This window comes from Macaca nemestrina, chromosome 10 (assembly GCF_043159975.1).
Source record: "Macaca nemestrina isolate mMacNem1 chromosome 10, mMacNem.hap1, whole genome shotgun sequence".
Taxonomy (NCBI): domain Eukaryota; kingdom Metazoa; phylum Chordata; class Mammalia; order Primates; family Cercopithecidae; genus Macaca; species Macaca nemestrina.
The window spans coordinates 135,318,619-135,343,528 of record NC_092134.1 but is presented as its reverse complement, the minus strand read 5'-3'; the positions used below and the strand labels follow the sequence as shown (position 1 = coordinate 135,343,528).

Sequence of the window (24,910 nt, the reverse complement as noted above, 5' to 3'; positions counted from 1 at the left end):
GACCAGACCAGCCGTTAGCTCATTTTAACACATCCTTACTCCAGCCTGTTCCAAAACATCTAAAGTCAGACAGCTTCCTAAACCTCAACTTTATTCAAATTGCTTTCCTAGGCGAAGAATGTGGTAAGTCGGCCTTCCAGCCACCAGCCCCCTTCCCTTTGGTCTTTCACTCCGGAGGCTCTTACCCTAGACACAATGGGACAGGGGGAGGGGGATGGGGGAATTCAGCTCAGACTTTTATGCAAAGACCCCCTTCTGCAAAGAACAAAGCTTCTGGTACCTGCCCTTTCGAGAGCTGCGGGCAAGCTCAACTTCGGTGAGTCTTGCTGGCCTTGACAGCCCCCACTTACCAAACTGCTGATTAAGAAAGACAGGAGAGCACATTTTCCCCTTTTTAAAAGAAATCATCCTATTTCCTATGAGACACAGACTATCTGCCTGAAGCTTGATTTATCTAGTTCCACTCACCGGCTCCTTGATACCCCTATGCTTAATCTTCTCCCGAATGGTGGTCTGAGAAGAAAAAAGATTACCTCCAATTTCACTTCCTTGCTTCGCACCCAGCAATACTTTGACTCTCAACAGTTGGAGTCTTTCCATTGTGAACAAAGGCAGCTTGTGTGGGAGCAAAGTCAGCTGCTTTGGGTGCAGACCTAGGAGCAGAGTGCAGAGGAGAATGAAGCAAAGAGTTGTGTCTTCAAAAATCACATAATCGGGATTTGCTAAGAGTTTACTTTTCAGTGTGGGAGATTGGAAAAGAGGAACAAATCTTAGGTTTTTTGAATGTTGGGTTTGGGAATAGGAAGGAAAATCGAAAACTGTAGACTTTGTCCATAAATGTTAGTGCTGGAACCCCACTCTAAAAACTTCGTTCATTTGGAAAACACCTCCCTTCGCCCAGAAACACACACACACACGATGGGCACCGAGTAGTCTTGAAAGACATGACAATATCACCAGACCTGAGAAGAAGCTAAAGAGCCAGAGGGAAAAAGTCAGAAGTGGACTACCTGGAAGGAGGGATAGACAAGAGACCAAACTAAAGGAAACTAAGGTAGGGGCTGAAAACAAGTACCATTTTCTTTTCTTTTTTTTTTTTTGAGACCGAGTCTCGCTCTGTTGCCCAGGCTGGAGTGCAGTGATGCGATCTCGGCTCACTGCAAGCTCTGCCTCCTGGGTTCAGGCCATTCTCCTGCCTCAGCCTCCCGAGTTGCTGGGACTACAGACGCCCACCACCACACCCGGCTAATTTTTTGTATTTTTAGTAGAGACAGGGTTTCACTGTGTTAGCCAGGATGGTCTTGATCTCCTGACGTCGTGATCCGCCCGCCTCGGCCTCCCAAAGTGCTGGGATTACAGGCGTGAGCCACCGCGCCCGGCACAAGTACCATTTTCAACATTAACTGATGCCTTGGCTTCATACTATGATGCTATGTTGTGTTTTACTATGACCTCAGAGTGAATGAAAGAGGAAAATGGAGCTAGTTGAAATTTCTGGCCAAACTAGACAGATTTTGAGACACTAAGTTATCTCAAATCAAGAAATCGCCCTAATGAGAATTTCAGTAACCTCAGGAATTGAAGGTACATGCATCCCCACCCCCACCTCCCTTTTTGAGACATAGTCCCGCTCTGTAGCCCAGGCTGCAGTGCAGTGGTGCGATATCGGCTCATCGCAACCTCCGCCTCCCAGGTTCAAGGGATTCTCCCGCCTCAGCTTCCGGAGTAGCTGGGACTGCTGGGGCCCACCACCACGCCCGGCTAATTTTTGTATTTTTAGTAGAGACGGGGTTTCGCCATGTTGGCCAGGCTGGTTTCGAACTCCTGACCTCAGGTGATCCGCCCGCCATGGCCTCCCAAAGTGCTGGGATTACAGGGGTGAGCCACCGCGCCCGGCCTTTTTCTTTATTTTTAAAGTTTTATCCCATTCCTGTTGAACCATTCCTGATTTAAAAGTTGGAAACGTGGTGAACCTAGAAGTATTTATTGCTGGGTTTGTCTTCAGGTTCTGTTACCTGGTTTTCTAGTTCCCGACCTTGTCTGGGTTACTCCGCAGCTACTTTTGCATTACAATGGCCTTGGTGAGACTGGCAGACGGGATTAATTGAGAATTCACAAGGGTGGGGGGTGTGCCCGCCAGGAGGGGTGGGTCTAAGGGTGATAGAGCCTTCATTATAAATCTAGAGACTCCAGGATTTTAACGTTCTACTGGACTGAGCTGGTTGCCTCCTGTTATTGTGTAGGCGACTCACTTTATCCTGACTTCTTGATACTTCTGCTTCTGGAGGTCATATTTCTCTAACATCTTCCAGAAAAGTCTTAAAGCTGCCTTAACCTTTTTTCCAGTCCACCTCTTACATTTTTTTCTTCTCTTCCTCAATACTAACATGAGTGTGGATCCAGCTTGTCCCCAAAGCTTGCCTTGCTTGGAAGCATCCGACAGTAAAGAATCTTCACCTATGCCTGTGATTTGTGGGCCTGAAGAAAACTATCCATCCTTGCAAATGTCTTCTGCTGAGATGCCTCACACGGAGACTGGTAAGAAAGACATTTATCCTTGAAAGGCCAAGTTACTTAAGGGAAAAGAGAAGGAGAGAGGGTTAAGGGATCATTTCCCTCTTGAGCAATGATAGACCATTATTATAAGCAAGTGTTATTATCAACTAATCCTCTGGAAACTCCTCTTTCAATTGTAACTTGGTAGCACCTGTCCTTTTCCCATGTCCCAGGTCTCAGGAGTATGCACTGAGTTGAAGGACACAGAATTTGGCAGTTGAACAGTGCAGTAAATTTGAGAACCTACGGGCTTAGGCATGGTGGAAACAAAGTTAAATGAAGGTGATGCGCACACCTTCACATAGCACTGGACACACAGCTATAGAAGATGTTACTGCTAATTAACCAGAAGACCTAACATCATAGCTCAGGGACGAGCATGATGTTTTTGTTCTGCCAACAATGGCATGGCAGATCACGATGAGATTTCTGTAATTAATATATAATTTGTGTAATTCTTTCTACGTCACTAACGGCTGGCTCTTCTCCATTCTCTGGGTTTGTGGATGTTACCGGGCAGCTCTGAGTTTGGGAGCAGCTCCCATGTTTACTTCTCCTAAGTCCTGGGAAGTGTTGACTCAACTGTACCGTAAAGATAATTCTAGAAAGTTTAATCTACTGACAGTCAAACAGAACGTAGTTAGAAGTCCAGTTTGCCTCCAAAACCTGTGCTAGTACTCGGGCTTCTGACTGGTAGCTGCAAGGGGTGGGGGATACTCGGGATACTCATTAAGCCACTACCACTTTTTTGAAAAATCAATTTTTCAGTAGTTTTCAAAAACTTAAGAATGAACCAACTTTACCAAGAATGCCATTGGTAACACTGACACTGTAAAATAGCTTAAAAAGTGCATTTACATTATGACTAATGTTGCAAAGAGTAGGTTGTGGAAAAGGAGTAAGTAAACACGATTGCTATATTTGAGCCTTAGATTTGAATGTCACCCTGCTTTTCTCTTTTTGAGAGTCAGGGACTCGCTGTGTTACCCGGGCTGGAGTGCAATGGTATGACCATGGATCACTGTAGCCTCAACCCTGGGCTCAAGTGATCCTCTTGCCTCAGCCTCCCAAGTACTAGGATGAGAGGCGTGTGTCACTATACCCAGCTAATTTAAAAATTCTTTTTGTAGAGACAGGGTCTCACTTTGTAGCTCGGGCTGGTCTTGAACTCCTGACCTCAAGCGATCCTCCACTCTCAGCTTCCAAAGTCGCTGGGATTACAGGCGTTGACCTACCCGCATTGCTATTCACCCAGTTTTTCAAAACTTTGCATTAATGTTCTTGTCTTTATCCTTTTTTTCTTTTTTTTTTTTTTTGAGACAAGGTCTTACTGTTGCCCAGGCTGGAGTGCAGTGGCGCGATCTCGGCTCACTGCAACCTCCGCCTCCCAGATTCTGGTGATTCTCCTGTCTCAGTCTCTCGAGTAGCAGGATTACAGGCGCATGCCACCACGCCCGGCTAATTTTTGTATTTTTTAGTAGAGACGGGGTTTCGCTATGTTGGCCAGGCTGGTCTCAAACTCCTTACCCCAACTGATCCACCTGCCTTGGCCTCCCAAAGTGCTAGAATTACAGTCATGAGCCACTGCGCCTGGCCACCTTTATAATTTTAGACGTTAAAAATAACAGTGCTGGGTTTGGGAATGAGCAAGTGGGCGTGTTTTCTTTAGCACACATCAAGTGACAGTTTATATAACTAGCTAATATTTAGGATTTTCCCCAATTCTAATCATTAGTTGAAAGGCTTCCTCTGCTTTTCAGATCTCCTTGCAAGACACAAGAGATTGTGAATTTTGCAGTTTTAGAGCCTGTCCATTTGTTCTGTGACTGCAGGTTAGAATTGAGAGATAAACACTGGGAAAACTAGGTATTCATTTCTAGTTATAAAATCAGTATATGCCAGGCCCTATGTTAGAGAATTTCAATTGGTTACCTCATTTAAATAAATAAATAAAAATTTTTGGAGATGAGGTCAGAGCTAGTAAACGGAAGGCCTGGATGGAAACAGAAACTTATGCAAATTCACATATCATGCTGGTCGTAGCATTAAGAACTGGGCAGTCAGTCGCGGGTTTTTTTTTTTTTGAGACACAGTCTCACTCTGTCGCCCAGACTAGAGCGCAGTGGCAGGATCTCAGCTCACTGCAATCACTGCCTCCCGGGTTCAAGCGATTCCTCTGCCTCAGCCTCCCCAGTAGTTGGGATTACAGGCATGTGCCACCACTCCTGGCTAATTTTTGTAATTTTTAGTAGACATGGGGTTTCACCATGTTGGCACACTGGTCTTGAACTCTTGACCTCAAGTGATCCGCCCAACTTGGCCTCCCAACGTGTTGGGATTACAGGCGTGAGCCATCACACCTGGCCGAGGTGCTGGTTTTATTGAATCCCCAGAATCATGTCATTTAAGCAATCATGAAGGTGTTGATGAAGATCATAAACAGAAGTGATTTAGGGTGAGATGCAATAGGTGAAAATTGGTGGATATCTATTCTGACCTATTAACACCCAGTGTGGGGACTTTTGAGCATCAGTTTAAAGTAAAAAGTGGTAGCGCCGGCACGGCGCGGTGGCTCATGCCTGTAATCTCAGCACTTTGGGAGGCCGTGGCAGGCGGATCACGAGGTCAGGAGTTCGAGACCAGCCTGACCAACATTGAGAAACCCTGTCTCTACTAAAAATACAAAATTAGCTGGGCGTGATGGTGCATGCCTGTAATCCCAGCCCCTCCAGAGGCTGAAGCAGGAGAATCGCTTGAACCCGGGAGGTGGAGGTTGTGGTGAGCAGAGACCGCCATTGCGCTTCAGCCTGGGCAACAAGAGCGAAACTCCATCTTAAAAAAAAAAAAAATGTGGTATCTTAAAAAAAAAAATGTGGTTAAAAAAACCGCTTAGCAATGCATTGGCCACTCTTGTAGATGTCTCCCAACGCGGTCTATTATATACAAAATGGAGATACTGATAAGACTTCTTGGATGAATACTGTACAAAGCTTGCCAAAGTGCCAGGGCTGGTTAAGAAGTTGCTTCTTATTACTTAGATCTGGGTCTCTGGGAATTATCAAAGTACTTTGAAAACACTTTTTTTAACAGGGTATTTTAATATTTGAAAAAAGTTTTAGACAAAAGTGTCCTTTTATTTGTTCCCGACAGTCTCTCCTCTTCCTTCCTCCATGGATCTGCTTATTCAGGACAGCCCCGATTCTTCCACCAGTCCCAAAGGCAAACAACCTACTGCTGCAGAGAATAGTGCCACAAAAAAGGAAGACAAGGTCCCGGTCAAGAAACAGAAGGCCAGAACTGTGTTCTCTTCCGCCCAGCTGTGTGTACTCAATGATAGATTTCAGAGACAGAAATACCTCAGCCTCCAGCAGATGCAAGAACTTTCCAACATCCTGAACCTCAGCTACAAACAGGTAGGCTTGTTTTGTTGTTGCAATGAGGTGAACAAAAATCAGACTAATTTGCATGGCTAAGATCTCTGGATGCACACAGATTTGTGTTCTATGTGTCAGCACATCGCCTCCTGCAAATAATTTAAGTATGAAGATGAAATGCTTTCGTAACTTTCTTCACCTCTTTCTTTCCTTAAATATTCTATTACGTGAATGTGTCATAATTTGACCACTTTCCTGCACAGACCAATATTGTGAAAATCTTTCCAACGTTTCCTTAATAAAAAAAGAAGTATGTAACTCCACTTTCCATGTTAGGAGGAGAATCCCTAACACACTGGTTCTCATTAAAATACAAACTTTATTTTTTTCCTTTTTTTTCTTTCTGCCAGCAACCTCCAGCTTGTTTTGTTTTTATCTGTGTGCACTTGCTTACTAATAAGTCTAATCATTGTTCATTATTTATTGGCCATTTTCTTTTATTAATTGCCTTATCCTCTTCCAGCCTTTATTTCCTTTTTTTCTCTTGTTTATTTTTGAGATGGAGTCTCATTCTGTCGCCCAGACTGGAGTGCAATGGCCTCATAATGAGACATCATAATGACATTAGCATTACTTTGGCTGGTTTAAGTACAAATGAATGAAACCTCCACCTCCTGGGTTCAAGGGATTCTCCTGCCTCAGCCTCCCAAGTAGCTGGGATTACAGGTGTCCGCCACGATGCCTGGCTAATTTTATTGTATTTTTTAGTAGAAGTGGGGCTTCACCATGTTGGCCAGGCTGGTTTCAACTCCTGACCTCAAGTGATCCACCTGCCTCGGCCTCCTAAAGTGCTAGGATTACAGGTGTGAGCCACCACACTTGGCCCTTGCCTTTATTTTCTATCCCAAAATGTTCATTTCTCTGTTTTTTTCTGAGACACTCTGGTTCTGTTGTCGCCCAGCTGGAGTGCAGTGATGCAATCTCGGCTCACTGCAACCTTAACTTCCCAGGTGCAAGCGATCCTCCCACCTCAGCCGCCTGAGAAGCTGGGACCACAGACATGCAGCATTACACCTAGCTAATTTTTTGTATTTTTGCAGAGGTGGTGTTTCCTCATGTTGGCCATCCTGTACTGAACTCCTGGGCTCAAGCAATCTGCCCGCCTTGGCCTTCCAAAATGTTGGGATTACAGGTATGAGATATGGCGCCTGGCCAGGAATAAAAGTTAGCAATATACTTTGATTCACAGTACATCTGTAGGCCGGGCGCGGAGGCTCAAGCCTGTAATCCCAGCACTTTGGGAGGCCGAGACGGGCGGATCACGAGGTCAGGAGATCGAGACCATCCTGGCTAACACGGTGAAACCCCGTCTCTACTAAAAAATACAAAAAACTAGCCGGGCGTGGTGGCGGGCGCCTGTAGTCCCAACTACTCGGGAGGCTGAGGCAGAAGAATGGCGTGAACCCGGGAGGCGGAGCTTGCAGTGAGCTGAGATCCGGCCACTGCACTCCAGCCTGGGCGGCAGAGCAAGACACCGTCTCAAAAAAAAAACAAAAAAAAAAAAAAACAAAAAAAAACAAAGTACATCTGTATTACTAATATTTTACAATTTCTGTCATTTTCCCCTGCAGGTGAAGACCTGGTTCCAGAACCAGAGAATGAAATCTAAGAGGTGGCAGAAAAACAACTGGCCAAAGAATAGCAATGGTGTGACTCAGGTAACAGGAAACTTTATTCTGTTCTTTCCTTTCAGTGATCTTTCAATCTTGTCCATCCCTGAAACACACAACGCCAGTCACAGACAGTGCTGGTTGTCCTTGTACCCTTTCTGTTAATCCCTCCTTCTCTTTCAGAAGGCCTCAGCACCTACCTACCCCAGCCTCTACTCTTCCTGCCACCAGGGATGCCTGGTAAACCCGACTGGGAACCTTCCAATGTGGAGCAACCAGACCTGGAACAATTCATCCTGGAGCAACCAGACCCAGAACATCCAGTCCTGGAGCAACCACTCCTGGAACGCTCAGACCTGGTGCACCCAGTCCTGGAACAATCAGGCCTGGAACAGTCCCTTCTCTAACTGTGGAGAGGAATCTCTGCAGTCCTGCTTGCAGTTCCAGCCAAATTCTCCTGCCAGTGACTTGGAGGCTGCCTTGGAAGCTGCTGGGGAAGGCCTTAATGTAATACAGCAGACGACTAGGTATTTGAGTACTCCACAAACCGTGGATTTATTCCTAAACTACTCCACGAACATGCAACCTGAAGATGTGTGAAGATGAGTGAAATTGATAATTACTCAATTTCAGTCTGGGCACCGGCTGAACCTTCCTCTCCCCTCCTCCCCTCCCTGATAGGATTTTTCTCACTTGGAAACCACGTGTTCCGGTTTCCATTATGCCTATCCAGTCAGTTTGATGGAGGGTGGAGTATGGTTGGAGCCTAATCAGAGAGGTTTCTTTTTTTCCTATTGGATCTTCCTGGAGAAAAGACATTTTAATAACTTTGGCTGCTAAGGACAACATGATAAAAGCTGTCTCTGGCTATAGATAAGTAGATCTAATACTAGTTTGGATATCTTTACAGTTTAGAATCTAACCTCAAGAATAAGAAATACAAGTACAAATTGGTGTGATGAAGATATTCCTATTGTTTGGGATTGGGAGGCTTTGCTTATTTTTTAAAAACCATTGAGGTAAAGGGTTCAGCTGTAACATACTTAATTGATTTCCTCACCCTCTTTGGCTCAGTTTTACTATATTCCCTAATTTGTTGGTTATGCTAATCTTTGTAGAAAGAGGTCTTGTATTTGCTGCATCATAATGACATTAGTACTACTTTAGTCGTTTAAGTACAAATGAATCAAACAACTATTTTTCCTTGAGTTGATTTTACCCTGATTTCACGTAGTGTTTCGATAAGTAAATATATGCTTAAACATAAATCTTTGTTAAAATTTTTGGTTGGGGTGAAGAAGGAAATTAACTGAGGAGATTGTTGTCTTAGAAATAGATAGAAATAGCTGAGCATGGTGGCCCATGCCTGTAGTCCCAGCTACTTGGGAGGCTGAGGCAGGAGAATCACTTGAACCTGGTAGGTGGAGGCTGCAGTGAGCCAGTATCACACCATTGCACTCCAGCTTGGGCGACAAGAGCAAAACTCCATCTCAAAAATAAATAAATAAATAAATAATAAACAAATATGCCAGTTTTAGAAAAAAGGGCACTTACATGCATTGTAGCTAGTCTACAAATACACAATGGGTTATTTCAGCATATGAATCTATAATTGATGCCAACATTTAAAGTTTCATCAGAGGCCAATATGCAAGTAAATTCTAAGGCTAGTTGAAATAGTTTTATGTTCTCACCTTAAGAGCAGCTACGCGGGCATCAGTGAATTATACTAATAATCCTTTACTGTCCTTTTCCCATCTTGTGCCTGCCCTAAATGTATCTGATCTGATAGCACTTCCCTTCACTCTGAAGCAGCATGATGCAGGTGACGAGAGTGGTTTTTTCCAGTCTTTTCGCTCATTATTTCCCCAATTGTCCAATGTTGCTCCCTAAGACTATCCAATCTGATTATCTAGATATTGGCCAAGAGAAAAGAAGTAAGGTATAGTTGCCAGTGTTTGTTTTTTTTTTGTTTTGTTTTTTGAGACGGAGTCTCTGTTGCTCAGGCTGGAGTGCAGTGGAGCAATCTTGGCTCAGCGCAACCTCCGTCTCGCAGGTTCAAGTGATTCTGCTGCCTCAGCCTTCCAAGTAGCTGGGACTACAGGTGCGAGCCACCACGCCCAGCTAATTTTTGTATTTTTAGTAGAGACGGGGTTTCACTATGTTGGCCAGGCTGGTCTTGAACTTCTGACCTCGTGATCCACTTGCCTTGGCCTCCCAAAGTGTTGGGATTACGGGCATGACCCACTGCACCTGGCCTATTGTTTGTTTTTTATAGACAGTCTCTCTCTATTGTCCAGGCTGGAGTGCAGTGGCGCAACTTTTTTTTGTTTTTTGTTTTTGTTTTTTTTTTGAGACGAAGTCTCGCTCTGTCTCCCAGGCTGGAGTGCAGTGGCACGATCTTGGCTCACTGCAACCTCCGCCTCCTGGGTTCAAACAATTCTCCTGCCCCAGCCCCCTGAGTAGCTAGGATTACAGGCGCCTGCCACCCCGCCTGGCTAATCTTTTTTTTTTTTTTTTGGTATTTTTAGTAGAGATAGGGTTTCACCATGCTGGCCAGGCTGATCTTGAACTCCTGACATCGTGATCTGCCCGCCTCAGCCTCCCAAAGTGCTGGGATTACAGGCGTAAGCCGCCATGCCTGGCACAAATTTTTTTTTTTTTAATACAGAGTCTTGCTCTGTCACCAGGCTGGAGTCAGTGGTGCAATCTCAGCTCACTGCAACTTCCACCTCCCAGGTTCAAGCGATTCTCCTGCCTCAGCCTCCTGCATAGCAGGGATTATAGGTGCCCGCCACCATGCCCAGCTTTTTGCTACTTTTAGTAGAGATGGGGTTTCACCATGTTGGCCAGGATGGTCTCGATCTCTTGACCTTGTGATCCACCCACCTTGGCCTCCCAAAGTGCTGGGATTACAGGCATGAGCCACCGTGCCCAGCAGTTTTTTTTTTTTTTGAAACGGGCACAGCATGGAGTGCAGTGGCACAATCTGGACTCACTGCAACCTACACCTCCCAGGTTCAAGTGATTCTTTTTCCTGCCTCAGCCTCTCTAGTAGCTGGCAGTAGATATGGGAATTTGCCATGTTGGCTAGGCTGGTCTGGAACTCCTGACCTCAGGTGATCCACCTGCCTTGGCCTCCCAAAGTGCTGGGTTTACATGTGTGAGCCACTGCACCCAGCCTTTTTTTTTCTTTTTTTTTTCTAAATGGCTCTTGCTTTGTCCCCAGGCTTTTGAGGACAGTGGTGTGATCATAGCTCGCTGCAGCCTCAACCTTCAGGGCTCAAGCAACCCTTCTGCCTCAGCCTCCCAAGTAGCTGGGATTATTAGGTACCAGCCAGGGCATTTTGCTCAAAGGTAGTTTCTGCTACAACATAAAGGACAATTCATTTCAAGTGTCAGATACTTCGGTTGCGTGCCAAGCCCTGTTTGTTATGGACCGAGGAGATAATAGGAAGTACTGCTTGAGCAACTAAAATAGTATGAAAATTCCATTCTCCAAGTCACTACTTCACACTCTTACGAGTTGAGAAAATTTGAGTATGACTTGTAAAGACCCCGTTGCCTATACTTGGCTTTTTAACTTTAAACACCTTATATTTTAAATGTATGAGAAAAGAAAGAATGCCTGTAACAGATTTAAACCAGGACTTTTTGTTGTTGTTGTTGTTTTATTTTCAAGCAGGGTCTCTCTCTGTTGCCCGTGCTGAAGTGTGCAGTGGCATGTTCTCGGCTCACTGCTACCTCGACTTACAGGGCCCAGGTTGATCTTTCACCTCAGCCTCCCGAATACCTGGGACTATACGCATGCACTGCCACACCTGGCTAATTTTCGCATTTTTAGTAGAGACAAGGTTTCACCATGTTGGCCAGACTGGTCTCAAACTCCTGGGCTCAAGAGATCCAATCACCTCAGCCACCCGAAGTGCTGGGATTACAGGCATGAGACACAACGTCCAGCCAGAATTTTTTTTAAAGATGGTGTGTAAGTAACTTTTTTTTTTGAGATAGAGTCTAGCTCCGTCACTCAGGCTGGAGTGCAGTGGTGCGATCTTGGCTCGGTGCAACCTCTGCCTCTCTGGTTCAAGCAATTCTCCTGCCTCAGCCTCCCACGTAACTGGGACTACAGGCCCCTACCACCAAGCCCAGCTACTTTTTGTTTTTTTAATTTTTTATTTATTTTTTGAGACAGTTTTTGCTCTTTTTGACCAGGCTAGAGTACAATGGTGCGATCTCGGCTCACTGCAACCTCTGCCTCCTGGGTTCAAGCAATTCTGCCTCAGCCTCCTGAGTAGCTGCGATTACAGGCACCCAACACTACACCTGGCTAATTTTTGGTATTTTTAGTAGAGACGGGGTTTCACCATGTTGGCCTGCCTGGTCTTGAACTCCTGACCTCGGGTGATCTGTCTGCCTCGGCCTCCCAAAGTGGTGGGATTACAGGCATGAGCCACCGCGCCTGGGCATCAATTTTTTTTTTTTTGAGATGGAACTTTGCTTTTGCTGCCCAGGCTGGAGCACAATGGTGCAGTCTCTACTCACTGCAACCTGCACCTCCCAGGTTCAAACGATTCTCTTGCCTCAGCCTTTAGAGTGGCTGGGATTACAGGCATGTGCCATCACGCCCGGCTAACTTTTTGTATTTAGTAATTAGAGATGGGGTTTCACCATATTGACCAGGCTGGTCTCGAACTCCTGATCTCAGGTGATCCACCCTCCTCAGGCGTGATTACAGGCATGAGGCACCACGCTGGCCTTATTTTTTATTTTTTTAAGACGGGCTTACTCTGCTGCTCAGACTGGGGCTCCGTGGCACCATTTCACCTCACTGCAGCCTTGTCTTCCGGGATTTAAGCAATCCTCCTACCTGAGTCTCTCAAATAGCCCAGGCTATAAGTGCACACCACCATGCCCAGCTAACTTTTGTGTTTTTAGGAGAGACGGGGTTTCCCCATGTTGGCCAGGCTGGTTTCAAACTCCTGAACTCAAGCAGTCTACCAGCCTTGGCCTCTGAAAGTGCTGAGATTACAGGCATGAGCCACCAGCCCAGCCCTGTATTATGTTTTCTGAAAGTTGTTGTTTTTAATCACCCAGTAGTAATCTTCAACCTCTTGGCATGTAAGAATTTAGAGATCTATTTGGAATAATCTTTAAAGTAACAGTAATAACTACAGTCAAAAAAGCAGTAAGATTAGTGGGCCAGGTGCTGTGGCTCACACCTGTAATCCCAGCACTTTGGGAAACCAAGGCAGGTGAATCATCTGGGGTCAGGAGTTCGAGATTAGCATGGCCAATATGGTGAAACCCTGTCTCTACTAAAAATACAAAAATTAGCTAGAGGTTTTGCCTCGTGCCTGTAATCTCTTGAACCCAGGAGATGGAGGTTGCAGTGACCCAAGATCATGCCACCCCACTCCAGTCTGGGTGACAGAGTGTCACTGTCTCAAAATAAAAATAAATATAATAGGAGATTAGGCAAAAAGGATAGTAAGTTCATGTGCCGGGCTCTCTGTTTCACATTTCTTCCTTTCCCTTAGAAAATTTTGCTTTTTCTTGTCCCAAAAGGAGGTGTGTATTACTTCTAATACTATATTTTAGTAGCTTTACCATATTTTAGTTTTTAAAATTCATTTTCTTGATTTTTCAGCTTTCATTTCCATTTCAGTTTGTACCCGAAGGAGAGAAGCATGGATTGAGTTTGCCTGGGTTTTCTGAATTTCATAATATAAATTTGAAACTCAGAAGTGGAGGTATACAGGCCTTGATTAGTGAATTTCAAGCTCGGTTCTCGGGGTGAAGGACAAGGTTAGTTTTACTCCAAATAATCCTACCATTCAGAAAACCTGGTGTGTCTAAGGAAGAAAAAACAAGTTGTGACTACAAACCTAAAAGTAAAGGCAAACAACTGCCAGACAGAGGCAGGAAAGTGGGGGAGAGCCCTTGGTAAATATTGCATGCCTCCTGGGGCCCCCATGGACTTTGACTGAAGGGAGAGATGAAGGGAATTTGTTAAAGAAAGAAGTCACTGGGACAGACAAAAGCTTCTGGCACAGGAAGTTAGTTCGACTAAGGATACTGAAATGTAGGAATTTGAATGGGTTCCTGGGTGTGAGGTTGCAGTGAAACTTGATTGAAAAGAAGCTGCCGGTGGTGAGTCTCTCCTTAAGCTATTCCTGGCTTCTGGATAGTTGGCGTAAACTCAGGTAAACTCAGGTCCTCGAATAAAGTGTCCTTGAGAATTTTAAAAGGCTAAGCACCTGGGAAATTACTTAAATGCAATGGTAGCACTACCTCCAATGATATTACCAAGCAAGCTATTAGGAAACGGAGTAGGCCGGGCGCGGTGGCTCAAGCCTGTAATCCCAGCACTTTGGGAGGCCGAGACGGGCGGATCATGAGGTCAGGAGATCAAGACCATCTTGGCTAACACGGTGAAACCCCGTCTCTACTAAAAAATGCAAAAAACTAGCCGGGCGAGGTGGCTGGCGCCTGTAGTCCCAGCTACTCGGGAGGCTGAGGCAGGAGAATGGCGGGAACCCGGGAGGCAGAGCTTGCAGTGAGCCGAGATCCGGCCACTGCACTCCAACCGTGGCGACAGAGCGAGACTCCGTCTCAAAAAAAAAAAAAAAAAGGAAACAGAGAAGCTCGCCAATCGAATTAGAATACTAGAATCGTATTAAATCAATTAAATACATGCAACAAAACACAGGCAAAAAGATGGGAATCATAAATCCATTTAGGATAAGGTGCATGTAGCGTAGAAAGGGTAGATATGTCCTCTGATACACTGGTGTAGTCACAAGAGCTAAGGACAAGAACCAAGGGTGAGAATTTGAGATTCATTTAGGGCCAGGAATCTGCAGAACAGATGTACCTGGAACATGGGTGTGAATGTGCTCTTATCAGAGAGACAAAGGGGCAGGTATTCCTGGCCACAAAAGTAGCTCTCCTTGGTTCATTGAGCAGCTATGAAATTTATTTGCAGGTGGGTCATGGTGTCTCATGCTTGTAATCTTAACACTTTGGGAGGCTGAGGTGGGTGGGTCACCTGAGGTCAGAAGTTCAAGACCAGCCTGGGCAATGTGGCAAAACCCCATCTCTACTAAAAATACAGAAAGTACCCAGGCATGGTGGCAGGTGCCTATAATCCCAGTTACTCAGGAGGCTGAGGCAGGAGAATTGCTTGAACCTGGGAGGCGGAGGTTGCAGTGAGCTGAGATCGCGCCATTGCACGCCAGTCTGTGAGACTGAGCATGACCCGGTCTTCGGAAAGAAAAAAAACAGTGAAAAGTAAAATGAGTTCCAATTTGGAGGTAAATACCTTTAAGAGTACCTTAGATTTACATAGTACTGGGCCGGGCGCAGTGGTTCACATCTGTAATGCCAGCACTTTGGGAGGCTGAGGCTGGTGGATCACAAGCTCAGGAGTTTGAGATCAGCCTGACCAACATGGTGAAACCTTGTCTCCACTAAAACACAAAAATTAGCTGGGCATGGTGGCACATGCCTGTAATCTTAACCACTCAGAAGTCTGAGGCAAGGAGAATCACTTGAACCTGGTAGGTGGAGGTTGCAGTGAGCTGAGATTGTGCCACTGCACTCGAGACTGGGCAACAGAGAAAGACTCAAAAAAAAAAAAATTTCCACAGCACTCAATTACATAGGAACACGTTTATAAACCGTATTTCACTTGAACCTTAAGCTGTACTCTGAGGTTAACGACCATTTGTGGGTTAAGAATCTAAAGCTCTTTTTTTTTTTAAGACCAGTCAAGTGCAGTAGGGAGAAGTGGGAAAGAGGTAGAACAAGGATTTCGATCTGTAATTCACTGTGAACAAACAATTGAGGTAACTCACTACCTTCAGACGAGGCTGGAAGTTTTTATTTATTTAGAGACTGAGTTTGGGCTTGTTACCCAGGCTGGAGTGCAATGGCGGGATCTCGGCTCACTGCAACCTCCATCTTCCGGGTTCAAGTGATTCTCCTCCCTCAGCCTCCTGAATAGCTGGAATTACAGGCGTCCGCCGCCACTCCCAGCTAATTTTTATAATTTTAGTAGAGATGGTGTTTCACCATGTTGGCCAGGCTGGTCTGGAACTCCTGACCTCAGGTGATCCTCCCGCCTCTGCCTCCCAAAGTGCTGGAATTACAGGCATGAGCCACTGCACACAGCCACATTATGTATTTAAATTTTTCTTTAAATTTAAAATTTGAATTTTAACTTTTAAACTAAAATTTAAATTTTAACATTTAAACTGAAATTTAACTTAAATTAAAAATTAAAAATTAAATTTAAATTAAAAGAATTAAAAACCCTGTTACCCAGACTGGAGTGCAGTGGTACATTCATGACTCACTGCAGCCTCAATCTCCCAGGCTCAAATGATCCTCCTGCCTCAACCACCTCAGTAACTGGGGCTGTAGGTGCACGCCACCACACCCAGCTGATTTTTTTTTTTTTTGAGACGGAGTCTTGCTCTGTCACCCAGGCTGGAGTGCAGTGGCCGGATCTCAGCTCACTGCAAGCTCCGCCTCCCGAGTTCAGGCCATTCTCCTGCCTCAGCCTCCCGAGTAGCTGGGACTACAAGCGCCTAACACCTCGCCTGGCTAGTTTTTTTTTTTGTATTTTTTAGTAGAGACGGGGTTTCACCATGTTAGCCAGGATGGTCTCGATCTCCTGACCTCGTGATCCGCCCGTCTCGGCCTCCCAAAGTGCTGGGATTACAGGCTTGAGCCACCACGCCTGGCCCAGCTGATTTTTAAAATCTTTTTTTGTAGAGACAGGGCTCTTGCTATGTTGCCCAGGCTGGTCTTGAATTCCTGGGCTCAAGTGATCCTGTCACCTGGGCCTCTCAAAGTGCTGAGATTACAAACATGAGCCACTGCATCTGGCTTCAGTAATAATTTTTATAGAAGAAAAAAGCCAAGAGCTTAAGCGACATGCCAAAGGTAGTACTGGTTGTATGTGGTAAAATCTGGATTCAAGCCCTTAATTGCTTGACTACAAAGCCCCAGATGTTGCTCTCTGTTGCACTATGTTACATAGCTTTGAAGTAACCCCAGAAACTTACATAGTTTTATGTGGAGTGACCTCCCCTCTTCCTTCTAGTCTGATGTCTTATCAGACACCATATGTGAGAACTTGGAGTGAACTCAAGTTTCCCTCAAGAATGTTAACGTCAAATTCAATCAGACCCAACCCCAAAGGTGGACGTTTTGACTTCAACTACTGAACTTCAAAAATACATATAAACTCGAGTTTGACAGACACTTTAGAGCCTAGGTAGTAGCAGGGTTAAACTTTGTTGATCGCTTCTCAGAAAATCAAGAGTGCATGCTATAGGCAGGTGTGGCAGCTCACACCTGTAATCCCAACACTTTGGGAAACTGAGACGGGTGGATTGCTTGAGCCCAGGAGTTTGAGACCAGCCTGGGCAGCATAGTGAGACCCCAGCTCTACAAAAAATACAAAAAAAAAAAAAAGTGGCCAGTTATGTTCATGCACACCTGTAGTTCTAGCTACTTTGGAGACTGAGGCAGGGTGATCCCTTGAGCCCAGGATTTCGAGGCTGCAGTGAGCCTGTGCGGCACATGAAGACTTCCGGGTTTTTTTTGTTCTTTTGTTTTTGTTTTTTTGATGAGTGTGCTCTCTAATATGCTGCACTTTGCACTCAGCCCTCTTCTAGCCCCTGGGAGCTCAGCCTACAATAGGAAGATACTCTGTTAGCCTTGAAGCTAATCTTTATTTTTCTTTATTTTATTTTATTTTTTGAGATGGAGTCTCGCTGTGTCACTCAGGCTGGAGTGCAGTGGCGCAATCTCGGCTCACTGCAACCTCTGCTTCCCAGGTTCAAGCAATTCTGCCTCAGTCTCCCGAGTAGCCGGAGACCACAGGCACACGCCACCATGCCCGGCTAATTTTTGTATGTTCAGTAGAGGCAGGGTTTCACCATGTTGGTCAGGCTGGTCTCCAACTCCTGATCTCGTGATCCGCCTGCCTCAGCCTCCCGAAGTGCTGGGGTTACAGGCATGAGCCACCGTGCTCAGCTTTTTTTTTTTTTTTTTTTTGAGATGAACTATTTCTCTGTCTCCTAGGCTGGAGTGTAGTGGCTCACTGCAACCTCCATCTCCCGGGTTCAAGCAATTCTCCTACCTTAGCCTCCTGAGTAACTGGGATTACAGGTGTGTGCCACCACACCCAGGTAATTTTTGTATTTTTAGTAGAGATGGGGTCTCAAAAAGAAAAAGAGAGAGAGGATGGTAGTATAAGATGGTATACACTAAAGAAACACTAAAATAGGGTAGGCAAATATGAGCCTTTAAAAACTTTAAGGAGTAACATACTTAGATTTGCATTTTAGATTGCTCTCCCTGTACTATGGGAAGGTATCGGAAGGGAGCAAGACCAGAGATTAGTCTATTTAAATGATTATGCCTATTTATAAGGGCCTAGATTAGCATTCATTAGGAAACAGTGTGTTGTGTATGACAGAAGTAAGGAGATGATCAAAGAATGATTTCATAGCTGGATGTGGTGGCTCATGTCTGTAATCCTAGAACTTTGGGAGGTCAAGGCGGGTAGATCACTTGAAGTCAGGAGTCTGAGACCAGCCTGGCCTATATGGTGAAACCCCTTCTCTACTAAAAACACAAAAACATTAGCTGGGCATGGTGGCAGGCACCTGTAATCCCAGCTGGTTTCAAGCAATCCACCTGCCTTGGCCTCCCAAAGTTTTGAGATTACAGGCATAAGCCACTGTTCCTGATTCAAGTATACTACCCTAATCAAAATTATTTTTGGAGTTTTTTTTTTTTTTCTTTCCTTCTTCAACAGCTATGTTAGAGATCGTGGAGTTTTTTTGTTTGCTTGTTTGTTTTGAGACGGAGTCTGGCTCTGTTGCCCAGGCTGGAGTGCAGTGGCGTGATCTCTGCTCACTGCAACCTCCACCTTCCAGGTTCAAGTGATTCTCCTGCCTCAGCCTCCCGAGTAGCTGGGATTACAGGCGTACACCACCACGCCTGGCTAATTTTTGTATTTTTAGTAGAGATGGGGTTTCACCATCTTGGCCAGGCTGGTCTTGAACTCCTGACCTTGTGATCCACCTGCCTTGGCCTCCCAAAGTGCTAGGATTACAGGTGTGAGCCACTGCACCTGGGCTTTTTTTTTTTTTTTTTAGATGGAGTCTTGCTCCTGTCTTGAAGGCTGGAGTGCAGTGGTATAATCTCGGCTCACTGCAACCTCTGTCTCCTGGGTTCAAGTGATTCTCCTGCTTTAGCCTTCCAAGTAGCTGGGATTGCAGGTGCCCTCCACCACACCCTGCTAATTTTGTTTTTGTTCTTATTTTTGTGCAATTGATTGTCAGCCCATTTTACACATTTTTCTAGAATTGGCCATTTCTCCAAGAAGCATTGGTTACTTTTAGCAAGGAAGAATATTTAGAGATCAAATCTGATCGCTGGTGTTGCTATAATTAAGGGTAGTTGCAGATACTGACTTTATGTGCAGGCAATTGGAAAGTCAGAAAAATCTCAGAAGTCTTTCTGTGACTTCTCCTCGCACATTATCCAAAATTGACAGAAGCCCGTGGTTAAACTAACAATTTGGCAAAGCAAATGAGATCATTACAATTTGTCTCCCACAACTGGGTATAGTGGCATACATCTGTAATCCCAGTATTTTGGGGGGCCGAGGCTGAAGGATCACTTGAGGCCAGGAGTTTGACACCAGCCTGGTCAACATAGTAAAACTCCCTGTCTACAGAAAAATTTTAAAAATTAGCCAGGTGTGATGGTGCGTGCCTTTGGTCCTAGCCAGTCAGGAGGCTGAGGCTAGAGGATTGCCCGAGCACAGGAGTTTGAGGCTGCAATGAGCTATGATTGTACCACTGCACTCCAGCCAGCCTGAGTGACAGAGGGAGACCCTGTCTCTAAAAAAATAGTAATAAAATAAAAAGATTTACCTCCAAAGTAAAAGACATGGCCTTCAGAAGAAGTTAAGAGAATTGTATGTGAATGGAAAACTAGCAGTTTCTGCTACATAGCAACCAGTGTATATCTGCTCTAGCACAACTACCACTAAATCAATTTTACAAGGTACAGCGTCCAGGAATACTACCAAATATATATAGAAACTGCATATTTGATTAAGAATTCTAGTTTAGATCACTATATTATTAGTTAGAAAAACAGGCTGGGAACAGTGGCTCACGCCTATAATCCCAGCACTTTGGGAGGCTGAGGTGGGCAGATCATGAGGTCAGGAGTTCAAGACCAGCCTGGCCAACATGGAGAAACCCTGTCTCTATTAAAAATACAAAAATTAGCCAGGCGTGGTGGTGGACACCTGTAATCCCAGCTACTTGGGAGGCTGAGGCAGGAGAATCGCTTCAACCCGGGAGGTAGAGATTGCAGTGAGCAGAAATCATACCACTACACTCCAGCCTAGGCGACAGAGCAGGGCTCTGTCTCAAAAAAAAAAAAAAAAGAAAAACAAGGCACAAAACCATATGAATGATTTATTCTATTTGAATTAAAAAATACAAGCCACATAGATACAAACATTTTCTGGGAGGATAAAAATACGCCCCAAATTTACATTTCAGATGAATAGATAAATAATACATTATTTAGGAAATAGAAGTAACAATTCTCAGTTTGGGGGAAAGTTGATAGAGTCCTACTTCATTCTGGGTTACATGAAAGCTGGGTGCCATGGCTCACACCTGTAGTGCCAGCAATTTGAGAGGCTGAGGTGGGAAGATCACTTGAGCCCAGGAGTTCTAGACAAGGCTGGGCAACATAGCAAATTCCCATCTCTACAAAAAATAAAACAAATTAGCTGGACACAGTGGCACTTGCCTGTAGTCCCAGCTGCTTGGGAAGCGAGGAGGGAGAATCAGTTGAGCCTGATGGTTGAGGCTGCAGTGAGCTGTGATTGTGCCACTGCACTCCAGCCTGAGCGACAGAGGAAGACCCTGTCTCAAAAAACAAACAAAAATAGGCTGTGCGAGGTTGCTCATACCTGTAGTCCCAGTATTTTGGCAGGCCGAGGTGGGTGGATCACTTGAGGCCAGAAGTTCAAGACCAGCCTGGCCAACATGGCAAAATCCCTTCTCTACAAAAAAATACAAAAATTAGCCTGGCGTGGTGGTGCATGCCTGTAGTCTCAGCTATTCGGGAGGCTGAGTCAGGAGAATCACTTGATTGAACCCAGGAGGCAGAGGCTGCAATCAGCTGAGATCATGCCACTGCATTCCAGCCGGGGAGACAGGTGTGAAACTCTGTTTCAAAAAAAAAAAAAAAAAAAAAAAAAAACCAAAAAGAAAATACACACATTAAAATCCCAGCTCCACCATTATGACCTTGGGCAAATTATTTTGCAGCCTTTCAGGTATTCCCTTTTGTGTAAATAGAAATAATACTTGAAGTGATTTCTGTCATCTAATATGTATTTTGTCTAGCTCACAGAATATGTGCAATTAATGTCAGTTACCTGCATGGAAATGTTAAATGTGATCATCCTTCGATACACCCCTAGGAATGTATGCCAAGGCATTAATTTGACTATGCCAAAGCATTAATCAAACAACCACATACTCATTACAGCACTGTCGGTAATAGCTAAAAAATGTTTTATTTTTATTTATTTATTTTTTGAGGTGAAGTTTCAATCTGTCGCCAGGCTGGAGGGCAGTGGCGCGATCTCGGCTCACTGTAACCTCCACCTCCCGGGTTCAAGCAATTCTCCTGCCTCAGCTTTGCTAGTAGCTGGGACTACAGTTGGGCACCACCAAGCCCAGCTAATTTTTGTATTTTTAGTAGAGACGGGTTTTCACTATGTTGGCCAGGATGGTCTCGATCTCTTGACCTCGTGAATTGCCCACTTCGGCCTCCCAAAGTGCTGGAATCATAGGTGTGAGCCACCGTGCCCGGCCAAAAAATTTTTTAAAAATCTAAATGTCTATCAATAGGACTTTCCTTAAATGTGTTCTGATACACTGGAGTACTTATGTAGCCTAAAAAACAAAAAAGATGGCCGAGTGCAGTGGCTCACGCCTGTCATCCCAGCACTTTGGGAATCAGAGACTGGTGGAACACAAAGTCGGGAGTTTGAGACCAGACTGACCAACGTGGCGAAACCCCGTCTCTACTAAAAATACAAAAATAAGCCCAGCATGCTGACGAGTGCCTGTATCTCAGCTACTTGGCAGGCTGAGGCAGGAAAATTGCTTGAACCCGGGAGGCAGAGGTTGCAGTGAGCTGAGATCGCGCCACTGCACTCCAGCCTGGGCAACAGAGTGAGACCCTGTCTCAAAAAAACAAAACAAAACAAAAACAAAAAGGATGAGGCAGATTTAAATGTATAGGAAAATTCCATTATTAAGGTAGAAAAGCAGATTCATTTATAGGTTAAGGTGATCCCATTCATGTCATATATGGAGATAAATTAAGTGTGGAAAGATGGATACAGATATAGAAATGAAAGTAATAGTTATCTCTAGGAAATAAAATTAGGCATTTTTTGCTTTTTCTCTATTTTTAGAACATATCAGACAAAAATAATATATATATCTATTTGGAAAGCATGCGAGTAGCCTCTATGGAAATAAATAATTGCTAGTAAAAGAAACATTTCCATGAACATTTCTGAAATATGAAAATAACTCAAGTACTTGTACTATTACCTTTAGGCAAGCTAGAATACTGGAACTCTTGCTTTTGAAACACAGATTAGACTGTCTGTCTTTGGGCAAAGCCATAAGTCAATGTCAAGCTCACTTAGAGAGTCACACCCCCCTCTAGTGGTCTATCATGGCGCTGGGCTCACCAATCTCCCAGCTGTTTTACAATGTTAGGGAACTTTCCTTAACCATCACATATTCAGGGGCAAGGGAATGGATGCCCAGACATATTCTTCAATTACATGTGGTTCAAGATAGAAATCAATTGACAATGATGGATTGATAATGATGGGTCAGATATACTCAGATGTACTTGATGAAGTAGGAGGTCCACTAGATGGAATAAACTGGAGGCCCTATGGAAAAAAAAAATAGATTGAAAACCTTAGCAGAATAAGTGACACTGCTTTTACAAGTGATTCATAGTGGTTATAAACCAAGCCAGGAGGCAGACATAGAAATGTTCTTGGAAGAATGTGTTTAGGTATTGTAATGAAGATACAAATTTGCTGAGGACATTGAAAAAAAGAAATCTGTTGCTGTGGAGTTTAACTAAAAGTGTATCAGACTCTTTTTTTTTTTTTTTTTTTTGAGACAGAGTCTTGCTCTGTCATCGAGGCTGGAGTGCAATGGTGTGATCTTGGCTCACTGCAACCTCCGCCTCCTGGGTTCAAGTGATTCTCCTGCCTCGGCCTCCTGAGTAGCTGGGAAGTAGCTGGGATTACAGGCGCCGCCACCACGCCCAGCTAATTTTTAATTTTTGTATTTTTAGTAGAGACGGGGTTTCACCATGTTGACCAGGATGGTCTCGATCTCCTGATCTTGTGATCCGCCCACCTCGGCCTCCCAAAGTGCTGGGATTACAGGTATAAGCCACTGCGCCCGGCCTCTTTCTCTTTTGTCACCTATTTAGCTTTAGAAAATTGGGTAGCAAGCCCACAGGTGTGTATGAACAGGGCCACGGTTGAATAAAGACAACAGAAGACAAGCTGAACAGAATGTCGGAGTCATAGGATTGGCTTCAGCTTCCCTCACAGTTTACAAGAGATCCTTGTGGAGATTTCTTTTTTTTTTTTTTTTTTTTTTTTTTTTGAGACGGAGTCTCGCTCTGCCGCCCAGGCTGGAGTGCAGTGGCCGGATCTCAGCTCACTGCAAGCTCCGCCTCCCGGGTTCACGCCATTCTCCTGCCTCAGCCTCCCGAGTAGTTGGGACTACAGGCGCCTGCCACCGCGCCCGGCTAGTTTTTTGTATTTTTTAGTAGAGACGGGGTTTCACCGTTTTAGCCAGGATGGTCTCGATCTCCTGACCTCGTGATCCGCCCGTCTCCGCCTCCCAAAGTGCTGGGATTACAGGCTTGAGCCACCGCGCCCGGCCTTCTTGTGGAGATTTCATGGTCAAGGTCATGTGTTAGCTGAGGAAAATTCGGAATTTGTTAGAATCAGAACATCTAGCACAGCTATAGTATGGGACAGGTGTGGGGCATCCAGCAAGATGGCACCAAGGAGGTAGGCTCATGGGATCTACCGCCAGTCTTTAGGAGTAGTTCACAGCCCGACACTTGTGGGGGTGATGTGAGCTAGTCATTTTGGATTGAAAGCTTGATGTTGTAAATATTATGTTGTGGAAATTCTGGATTCTCTTGTGTTCTTCTGCGCACTTTGTATTTTTGCTCTAGTAGGCAAAAACATGATCATCCCAGCAACGAGCAAGAGCTGATCTGTCTATCCTGATCTAGGGTCGTCTTCTGCTGCTTTTTGGCCTGAAGACTTACCTGTGCTTGCAAAATTCACTGGTCAGTCAGGAATTTGGGCAGAAAATATGATCAGACTTTTAGCAATGACTTTCTCTATGGTTTTTTTCCCCTCATTTTTAGTTGTTTTTGGTAGGATTCACTCATAATTTTTTTTTTGAGATGGAGTCTCACTCTGTTGCCCAGGCTGGAGTGCAGTGGCGCGATCTCGGCTCACTGCAAGCTCCACCTCCTGGGTTCACGCTATTCTCCTGCCTCAGCCTCCCAAGTAGCTGGGACTACAGGCGCCCGCCACCACGCCTGGCCAAATTTTTTTTTTTTTTTTTTAGTAGAGACGGAGTTTCACTGTGTTAGCCAGGATGGTCTTGGTCTCCTGACCTCATGATCCACCCACCTTGGCCTCCCAAAGTGCTGGGATTACCGGCAAGAGCCACCATGTCCAGCCAATTCACTGCTAATTTCAAATTGCTCTGTTGGTCTTGGGCACTTCCAGCCATAAAATTTCAGCTTTCAGCACATGGCCCTGGGTTAACATTCCCCAGCACCATCATCAAAAAAGAAAAAAAATCAAATAATAGATTTCAGTTTTTTGTCACCTGAGCTGTGGAAGAGTGAGGAATACATTCAGTTTTTAAATCATTTTATTTTTAACGTTACTTATTTTTATTACTTTTTTTCAGTTTACATTTGCATGAGCATTTAAATATTTTTTCTGTCTTTCTTTCTTTCTTTTTGTTTTTTGAGACAGGGTCTGGCTCTGTCACCCAGGCCGGAGTGCAGTGACTCGATCATAGCTGACTCCAGCCTCGAACTCCTGGGCTCAAGTGATCCTCCCGCCTCAGCCTCTCCAGTGGCTAGAATTACAGACATGCACCACCA

The 24,910-nt window shown here is 44.8% G+C and overlaps 1 protein-coding gene across 1 annotated transcript; it reads left to right on the top strand.

Annotated features, from left to right (window-relative positions):
* Window positions 1–2,386: 2,386 nt before the first annotated feature.
* LOC105463759 (Nanog homeobox) lies at window positions 2,387–8,500 on the top strand. Its single transcript, XM_071070696.1, has 4 exons — window positions 2,387–2,538; window positions 5,707–5,969; window positions 7,562–7,648; window positions 7,784–8,500. Exons 1-4 carry the CDS (start codon window positions 2,388–2,390, stop codon window positions 8,198–8,200), a joined length of 918 nt encoding a protein of 305 aa, XP_070926797.1. The 5' UTR covers window position 2,387; the 3' UTR covers window positions 8,201–8,500.
* The last annotated feature ends 16,410 nt before the right edge of the window (window positions 8,501–24,910 follow it).

What these genes read in the sequence shown, in the direction of transcription:
- LOC105463759 (XM_071070696.1), top strand. Translation starts at nt 2,388, where the DNA reads ATGAGTGTGGATCCAGCTTGTCCCCAAAGCTTGCCTTGCTTGGAAGCA. An exon ending in GATGCCTCACACGGAGACTG is followed by an intron (nt 2,539 to 5,706) that starts GTAAGAAAGACA and finishes TGTTCCCGACAG; the next exon opens with TCTCTCCTCTTCCTTCCTCC. An exon ending in TGAACCTCAGCTACAAACAG is followed by an intron (nt 5,970 to 7,561) that starts GTAGGCTTGTTT and finishes TTTCCCCTGCAG; the next exon opens with GTGAAGACCTGGTTCCAGAA.